This window comes from Rhinopithecus bieti, unplaced genomic scaffold (assembly GCF_001698545.2).
Source record: "Rhinopithecus bieti isolate Rb0 unplaced genomic scaffold, ASM169854v2 scaffold_62808, whole genome shotgun sequence".
Taxonomy (NCBI): domain Eukaryota; kingdom Metazoa; phylum Chordata; class Mammalia; order Primates; family Cercopithecidae; genus Rhinopithecus; species Rhinopithecus bieti.
Window position 1 is genome coordinate 1175384 of NW_016824893.1, and position 10288 is coordinate 1185671.

The 10288-nt window shown below is 37.0% G+C and overlaps 1 protein-coding gene across 1 annotated transcript in view; it reads left to right on the top strand.

The window, feature by feature from the left end:
- IL1RAPL2 (interleukin 1 receptor accessory protein like 2) overlaps positions 1 to 10288 on the top strand; it is a 53013-nt gene that overhangs the window by 34887 nt on the left and 7838 nt on the right. The window contains 2 exon segments of the mRNA XM_017862680.1: positions 4916 to 5026; positions 5029 to 5085. Of these exon segments, the coding sequence (XP_017718169.1) occupies positions 4916 to 5026; positions 5029 to 5085 (168 nt within the window).

The following is a 10288-nucleotide window of genomic DNA, read 5'->3' on the forward strand; positions in this document are numbered from 1 at the left end:
TTTTTTTGAGACAGAGTCACTGTCACCCAGGCTGGAGTGCAGTGGTGCAATCCTGGCTCACTGCAGTCTCAAACTACTGTACTCAAGCAATCCTCCTGCCTCAGCCTCCTGAGTAGCTGAGATTACAAGTGCATGCCACCATGCCTGGCTAATTTATTATTATTACTATTATTATTATTATGTCTTGTAGAGACAGGGCCTCGCCTTGTTACCTAAGCTGGTCTCAAATTCTTGCATTCAAGCAATCCTCTGGACTTAGCCTCCAAAAGTGCGGGGATTACAGGCGTTAGCTACTGCACCTGGCGTGAAATGCTTTTTGATGAGTACATATGCATGCTCATTTGCTCATTTTCAAATCTACACATCTACACATTTGCACATTTCCAATCTACTCAGCAATTACAGCAGCCCATTTAAAAGTACTACAGACTTATTTAGATATATCTTAAAAGTGAAAAATTAAGGCCTATTCCAACAATTATTATATATGCTGACAATATATATGGAAATATGACCAATTACCCTCAGTTCTTCCTATAAACAACAGTTAATATTGAAAAATCTTGACTTCTTATCTGTATACAGAAAAAAACTAGAGAGAATGTGTTATTGAGGTTAATGTCCCTGGTTCCCAGGTGCCAGCAAGTGGCTAAAGTAGCCAATTGTGAAGATAAAAGATGCATTATCTGTGTAAAAGAACATAAAAGGGGCCAGGCACAGTAGCTCACAAAATCCCAGCACTTTGGAAGACCTAAGCAGGAGGATTGCTTGACCCCAGGAGTTCAAGAGCAGCCTGCACAACATAGGGAGACCTCATCTCTACAAAAAATAGTTTAAAAAATATTAGTTGGGCATGGTGGTGCATGCCTATGGTACCGGATAACCATGGGGGCCAAGTCAAGAGAATCGCTTGAACCCAGGAGCTCAAGGTTGCAGTGAGCTATGATCGCATCACTGCACTCCGGCCTGGATGACAGAGTAAGACCCTGTCTCTAAAAAAAAATGAATAAAATAAATAAAAATATGAAAGAGAGGCTTCTGTGATTAATATGTTTTGAGTCCTGATAATATGCAATTTGTTAATCTCTGAGATTATACAATTTATTATGTTAATCTACAATAATTAATTACCTTCATCACTGATACCCAATAACCTAGACTAACTGCTCAGTTGTAGTACATATTTGTAAGATTAATTTTATGCTGATATGATAGAATTTTTCAGGAATTAAATATTCCACTTTGCATCTTTATCTGCAATGTGGTTCATGTGTTCAAAGGTGTCCAGTAATATAGAACATTTTGATTACATAATTGTATGTATTGATTCCAAATTCAGTGTTGGGGGGAAAATGCAATATGGGGAGAGGGTACTTCAAGTGTTTTCATTAGGAATGATGGTTAAAATATTTTATATTTCTGCATAGAACCTTGGACCTTAAGTATATAACCTCTATATTAGCTTCAGTGGAATACTAAGAAGTCAATATGTATATGGTAAAAATGAATAAATGAATTTTAACTGCCTTTTAGAAATCTACAGTTACAGAATGTGAAATGTCAGCCAGATAATCTATCAAATTTTTCATTTCACCATTTAAATATTTTGACATATCATAGACATAACTTAATTTTAACCATATGCTTTTTCTTCATGCTCTCTCTTTGACAATATCTATAATGGTATTTCCTAAAAGTTCTTATAAAATGCCTGATTTTCTATAAAATAAAATCCATCCAACAAACTTTAACTTCTTACCCATGTTTAAAATTTAATTAATTTTAATTCAACCCACCAATGATTGCTTCATTTATTTAACCTTTCAATTTTTCGGTCATTAAATATTTAACTGTCTACTAAGTGGCAGGGACTATGCATGATGCATTTACTTATATTCTTCATCTGGATCAACACTACAGTCACACACACACACACACACACACACACACACATATACTATAATAGGTAGTAGGTATATAATAATCAACAAGATTACACAGTCTTTGCTCTGTAGAAACTAGGAGTTTAGCACTCTGTTTAGCACAGCTGCAGAACAACTGAGTTATAAACATGGATGGCTTCTTGATAGGGAGCAGGATTCAAATTAGATTTTAAAACAGAAAAGGACAGAAGTGACAACAGGAAAATTCTTCTACAAAACATTTGGTTCTCTTCCTTAAAACTTCTCTCTTTATTAGGAACAGCATACCTATGGTAACCACTGTGCCAGCCCTCTTCCTTACACTGTTCTGTCTGCATTGTGCTCTATATTCTGGTTCCTCAGATGAGCTTAGTTAGCATGATTTAGCACAGAGGAAGGCTCATTAGCCTTGCCTAGAAAAGTGGTGCTGCTGAACAGCCTTTTGGTTTAGAAACAATTTTTAGGCCTTGCTGTTAACCTTATTTGCGTCATGTTGTTGATTTTGGTTTATCTATCTTGCTCCTCTTTGTGAGCAACAGCTGCAGCTATTCATGAGGTTTTCTTGGCTGTCTACATAAGGTTGAGTGCATTATTTAAACTGTAGCATCTGTGTCACTGCTGGCTCACTAGCTGGTATCCTAGAGCGTCTGGGACATCTGACATGGTGGCTTTGAGAGCTTTCTTCCTGCTCTGGCCAGCCACCATAAGCTCTTCACCTTTAGTTCATCTTAAAGAGACATGAATGACACCAGAAGCATTCATTTTTTCAGTGAATGGTGTGCTTCTAGAATGCGAGGTAAAATTTATAATCCTAATGTGTTGGGTGTTAAGACGTACCAAAGACATCCATGCTCTTTGCCACAACTTAGAAAATGTAAGTATAGAAGTACTTTCTAGGGGTGTTTGTAGCATTGAACTGCAATATCAGAATATAGGTGGAACCAGTAAGGACGGAACCAAGAATATGTGAGTTTAGCATGTTTGGAAGACAAATAACCATAGTCAGTACAAGCAATAGGAGAGGAGTCTAGAAGGTCTGGTCAGATGGGTAAAGAAGTCAAGTAGCCATTGCAGATGCTCAACAAATAATTGTTGAATGAATTAATAAGTGGTTGAATTTAGGGAGGTTTGTGAAATAGGAAAGTTATCAAAGTCAGAGAGAGTAACAGGGTCTGGTCTGACATTATGGAGTTTGAGGCAGCAACACTATCTATCAAGAACAATGAAATATATTCTGTTCATATGAATGGAGCTATTTGTCCTTTGGCCTGTTTTATTCTTCCAGCTGTGTGTCATCGGCAGCTCTGAGTCCCAGGTGAGTAATTATAGCTGGAGAAAGTCAGGGGCCTGCAGGTGTATCCTGCACGTGATTGGAACAAGGGCAGAGGTGCTAGGATTACCAGGAGGTTCTTACATTAGCATTGCTTATGAACATTCTCACTTCCAAGCAGAATTTTATGCACGACAGTGGAATGCACCCAACTTGTAAGCGAAATGATCTCTTCAACTACCCAGGGCAGTCCTTCATGTACATCTGCTTCCAGGCAATCAAGTAATCCAACCAAGGTTTATGGAAGCCTTTTGCAGCCAAAAAAGATGCTAAAGAGTATTAACTCTTTCTCTTTCTTTCAGGCACCATCTTAATATAAATAACCAGAATTTCTTTTGTTTGGGAGTGGTGAAGGCTAAAATCTTACTAAAATTAGAACAACATAATCCTACTTCAGAGATAGGGAGGTCTCATCTATTCCTAAAAGAGGGTATCTACAGCTCATCATATGTTTATAGTTTATTCCTCCTTCAGCATGTAGAATGAAGTCATGGTGTGGGTTATGGTGGAAGTAAATGAGTGACTGCTTCATTTTATAAATTACATTTTGGTTAGGTTTTAGGTATGTTCTAATTAGGCATGTTTTAATAGAAAATATTGATGTGTTTGAGAAACAAATCCTGAAATTCTTACCGGTCTTTTGCAGTTATTATTTGTAAGTAACTGAGTTTACTAATAGTTCCACATGAGTCTGTGTTCACTATATTAACTTAAAAACTTTTTTTAATAAGGAAATTTTGAAAATCTCACTATAACTTTTTCAGTATGGATGTGGCCCATCTAAAACCTTCAGAAACTAATGCCTCAAGTAGATATGCTCATTAACATTTTGCAGGAAAAAAACTGTATGCATACATGCACATTTTATCTCTGGAGAGACTGGCTCTGAGCCAATACAGCAAAAGAGGAAAAAATACACTTGCAAAGCACAGTTAACTCCCTGACTAAATGTGTGGAGGAAAAATCTAATTTGGCAATACTGGAAGGATGTATATTTTGAAACAAAGGCTTCTTTTGGAAGCTTGTGTCATATTAGTTGGCCATGAACTGAACAAGAATAACAGGCAATGCACTTGTATAAAACCCAGCTGCTGTCTCTAATATTTGGTAATGAACTGCTTTTTGTATATGAAGATGACGACACTAACCAACTGGAACTATGGCATGTGCTGTGAACAGTTTCTCCAGAAGCGAGGCTGGATTATTTCAATTTTCCACACTCTAGGGCCCAGCCCCTGTTGGATCTTTTGCACATATTTGTGCAAACAAGGTATAGTCTGTGCCCAAGTAACAGAGCCAAGCCAACTGGAAAATAAAGGGGTTAAATCCATGACTTTGGTCTACTTAGTCCTGCATTCAAACACACTGAGCTAATCATTCACACATCATTGAGTATTACAAATGCGTATAGTCACTGAAAGTCACAAATAATAATTCTCTGTTTTATTCTGTTCAGACTATAGGTGGCCGATTGCATAAGTTTCAATTCATATCATATGACTAGGTTATTTTGAAAGGGATTAGATTTCCTATAACATGGCATGTGACTTATTTTTTTCCAATTATTAAAGACAGTCACTAATTATTGTGCTATCCCTGCCTCTTAGTACTCAAAGAGAACCTGCTAATAGTTACAACCCTTTCGTTGTTCTTTATGTTTAAGACAACAAGGAATATGATGCCTATCTCTCTTACACAAAAGTGGACCAAGATGCTTTAGACTGTGACAATCCTGAGGAAGAGCAGTTTGCTCTTGAAGTACTGCCAGATGTCCTGGAAAACACTATGGATATAAACTCTTCATCCCAGAAAGAGACCTGATTCCAAGTGGAAGTAAGTACTTTCAAATTTTGTATTTAAAACGTTCTGTTTCTTTTAGGATGTTATGTGAAGGCTTCAAACATCAGAGCCAAGTATTTAGACAGTTGTTTCTCATAGTAGAGTTTCTTAAATCCAAATTTTTCCCATATGCCTGTGTTCTGAATTTCTAGCATCTGAATATTTTTAAAGGCATTCTTACTAATATTTTGAGTATGATTTCTAAATTGTGCCATAATGGTCATTTTTATTATATTGCCTTAGTATCCTGAAAAGCATTATGATCTTTAAAAAAAAATCTGTAAAAGTTAGTTAAAGCCTTTTCAATATGTTTCAGTTCCAAAGCTAGTCTTCTGTCACTGTGTTTCTACTTATACCTACAATTATTGTCACTAATGGCTTTGAATCTATGCCTTTCAACCTTGTTATTCATTACGCCTTGTCACTTATTTCCAGATTTATGGAAAATCCACTTAAAAGGTATATTAGGCCATTGGGTACAGCACTCTCACTGTGTATTTAAATTATTTTCAAGACACTTGTATGCTAGGCTTGAATACCATTTTAAATTGTGCTACACATTGAAAGCTATATTGAGGCTTTCAGAATAAATTCAGTTTCAAGTCAAAATATGTACTTTTCTCCCTTTAATGTCCAGAGTGCATACACATACACAGTAAAGTGTAAGGAAAACACAGAGAAATCTAAGATATTGTCCCTGCTTTTGAAGAGCTTAAAATGCCATTGAGGAAAATATAAGTGCTAGAACTCATTTGCATATAAGTACTGATATCCTTGAGAAGGGAAGATTGAACTGGTAACTACAAATCATAACATGTTAATTTCAACATATGATAATAACAAAATAAAAAGTTTATATTCCAGTACTTGACAGTGTATAAAATAATTTCACATACATTACTTCATTTCATTTTATAGTAACCCTGTGTTGTGAGAGAGTAGGTACTTATGTCCTTATGCTGAGGAAGCAAAACCCCAAATTGTCCAAGATAAACAGTTGGCAAATGGTAGAGGTGGCAGTGGAACCTAGATTTATTTGACTTTGGTTCTCACTCTGCTAGATCATGCTGCTCCTCAATAACATTTATTCAGATTACCAGCAGGCTACCTTGGTCACTAAGCTGACAGAAGACAAATGGAAACAAATGGGTTTTGATTGTTCATCTCTTTTCTTAAGGTTCATTTATGTCTGTATATGTTGATATGTGCACATTAGTATGCACATTTATACATGCATAGAAAGGAATAAAGAAGGCAATATTTACTGGTTTATTTTTTCCTACTCCACAAATGTGAGAAAGAATTCCACAAGCTTCTTATTATGGTCCTTCATTCGTTTCTTTCTGCAGTTTTCCCTATACTACCCTATATTTATTGTTTCTTCAAGGAACATCCTGATACCTCAGAGTCATTTTTCATTCTTCTGTGTCTTTCTCCCAAATCCAATGTCCCTTGCATTTTTTTCATTCTCACTTTTCCATCTTAGTGTAGGCCCTAATTATCTAACTCCTTCAATGTTAATTATCCCTCTACCTTCCTTATCTTTCCTCCCATCCATTCAGCCCCACTAATATCATGTACATCTCCTTGATCATGTCACTTCCGCATTCAACAAATGAATCATTCACTATTTATTACAGGATAAAATTTATAACCCTTAGCTAAACACTTCTACTATCTTTTGCCAACCCAGATTTATCTCCTAAATTTGTCTCCTACCACTTCCTCTACTCATACTTTCCACTCTAGCCAAACTGTGCCTTTAATATACATTGTATGTCCCTGTAATGCATTTGTTAATGTTTGTCCTCTATGACTTTGCAAATCCTACTTATCCTTCTCCATATCACTGCCTCTGTGAAAGGTTCATAATAATCTCTCCAGCCCTAGAATTTATGGTGTATAATCACTTATTGGACAGTAAATTTGTTCTCCTGTGACATTTTGCATTTTAAAATAATTTTATTAGCTTTTCATCTATTTATGTCTTTTCTAGCCAGCAAGATTATAAACTCCATGAGGACAAGGAATATATCTCATTTATTTTTGTATCCTTATAGTCATCTAGCAGAAGACTTGAGCTCATTACATGCTTCATAGATGTTTATTGATTTTGTTTGAAAAAATGTCATCAGGATGGGCAGAGATTTTATAGTCCACAGAAAATTCTTTTAATGTTTTAAAATCAGACTGAGTAGGGGCTTGGATCTTAGGTTCTAAATGGTGCACAGGAAGACTCCTTTTACAAGTAAACCATTTGGGACAACTATGCAGTTTTTAGATGCAACCACTGGAGGGTGTTTGATTTTAATCCTTCCTTCCTGAACGAGGAAATTCATGTTCTCTGAATTCCGATTTGCGAGTGTAACCTGCAGAGGCTCTTAAAAGGCCCTTTGACAATTTTCTTTTCCATCAACATTTTAGAGTTAGCTGAGCAGTCACCATGTCAGGATTAACGAGTTTTCCTTAGCATTTTAGCACGCATTCAGGAAGTCAATGAAGTATATGAATAATATACTTGATTTACACATGAATGACAGAGTAGAACGTTTTGACTTGGTGTATATGTGTTATTAAAGAAGCTTCTGTGGTCTGTATTTTCAACCATTGGTACAGATTTAACAGCTTATACTATATAAATATAGACACATTCCTGTGGAGGGGGAGGGAAACCTAGTTACAGTATTATAAGCTGTGTTTGTCCCTCACATCTCATTTAAAACATGTTGACCTAAGACTACTCCTTCCTCTGAAAACTAGCAATGAGGCCTTTGAGGACTATGAAAGCAGACTTCATAAAATCATTCTTGATCCACAACAATAATTTTTTATGAATCAAATTAATGACATCTATGACATAAATCCATTCATATTTAATGTCTTCACTTTTGATATATCTTCAGTCTTTTTGTACTAGTCTCACGGTATTCCAACTCAACCTTATCAACACACAAACCTTTCCAATGTACACAGTTTCAAAAGTACATGAAAATCTCTCTCTCTCTCACACACACACACATACACACACACACACACACACACACACACACACACACACACATAACCAAGAATTCTCAGAAATCTTGGTTTCAAAGATGTCACTTTCCAAGGTGAACTGGGGGTGTCTGAACCACCCATGCCCTACCAGGGATATGTTGTCCTTTGGCCATTATGAACCAGCAGAGATGGGGAGATTTGATGCAAATATTTTTCCTAAATGCTGAAACTGAGTGTTCCAATCTGGACATTATTTTCCTGGCAGTGACTACCTTTCCATTCTTGAGCCTGTGGCCAGGATCTTCCTTATGTTTTCTCAGGTTGGGTGCCTAAATATGGCAAGAATTCTTACTTTCCAGTAAAAGTTTGGTCTGTCTTTTCCCAGACTAGAAACATCTGTCCCTGAGAATAGCGAAAGCAACTTTGTTGCCAACAGGCATCTGAATGTCAGAAGTGACAGGCAACCAGAAGAAAGCCAGATAGAAAACACCCTATTCAAACTGCCTAGAGACACAAACTTGAGAAGTAGAGATTTTTCTCACCCATGCAGCTGCTGGGTTTTGTGGTATAAACTACTCTACACAGAGCACATTGTGTTCATGGGGCCTAGAGGATCCTTGAGGAATGAACAGATGTGCTCTGAAGCTGACATGTGACCAACAGAACCCAGCTGTGCAATTGAGATCCTGAGATTGGGAACATTTTTGGATGAGTACCGTTTAGACTCTTGGGCCTATCTTATCTCAGTGTTTCTGTAGAGATTAAATAAAACCAAAATGTAAAAGTTATTGAATCAGGCTGAGGGCCACTGGTCAGATGGAGAAAATAGCATTCTAAAACTAAAAGTAGAAACAACCCAATCCTGTACTCTGTGTTTCCCTTTAAAAGTAAGAAGGTAAGGTGCTGAAAGGCGCATATGCAATATTTATTAACAATTATAAATTAAACCAGCTTTGGATGAAGCTTTAGAAAAAGCTACAGATGTCTAAGCAGACTTTGAAGAGGAAAAAATAAATCCATGGAAGGCTGTTACCTCAAGTTCCCTTTCTATTTATAGAAAGACTATGAGGATCCCTATGTGAGTTGTTCATGCATGATTGCATTTAAGAAATACACTAGAAAACTAAAAATATTATCATGCTTATGGTTTATCGGCCACATCTACTAAGATTATATTTATGAATTTAGCCTCACATATCAAATTATCTTTTCATTTGTCTTTATGCTCAATTTTCCATGAAGGAATCCTAAGACTTTCAGTAATTTAAGGGAAAAAGTATAATGTCTGATTACATTCTTGCATTTGGTAGACTTTCCTCACTAATCTAATCTTCAATTCTTTAATGCTTAGTACTAGCCATGTGATTGTGCTGACAATGAAATGACAAATGATTGGAGAATACATCTGGTGTCAGATGATCCCTAGTCACTTCTGAAGTGAGGCATGCAAAAAAAAATTTTTGTACATGGATCTGTAAGTATTCATTGCCACTAGTTCCTCTGATAGCCGAACAGATTGGACACCATTTAATTAAGTTGTCCTTGGGGAGTAATAGAATCGTTTTCCAGACAATCTGATGTCTGTGACCTAAAACGTTTGAGGCAGGGGTGACATGAACAATCATGGAAATTTAACATATTGTGTGAACTTTACTCACATGGAATAAAATTGTACGTGTCCACCATCCCTTTCATATTAGAGTCAAGAGAGAAAGAATTGTACTTCAATATGTCCAGCAGTGTACTGAGGTCAACAGAATAATGTTTCTCATCAAAGTTTGAGGTAGAGGTTAGAGTTGATTATGTAGAATTTCATTCAGGAAATCTGCTGTTTGGGTGGCACAAAGAAAAGGCATCTCAAAAAAAAAAAAAATAGTGTAAAACCAGGATAAGATTGTCTTAAGGGTCGGGCGCGGTGGCTCAAGCCTGTAATCCCAGCACTTTGGGAGGCCGAGACGGGCGGATCACGAGGTCAGGAGTTCGAGACCATCCTGGCTAACACGGTGAAACCCCGTCTCTACTAAAAAAAATACAAAAAGCTAGCCGGGCGAGGTGGCTGGTGCCTGTAGTCCCAGCTAATCGGGAGGCTGAGGTAGGAGAATGGCGTAAACCTGGGAGGCGGAGCTTGCAGTGAGCTGAGATCCGGCCACTGCACTCCAGCCCGGGCCCAGGCGACAGAGCGAGACTCCGTCTCAAAAAA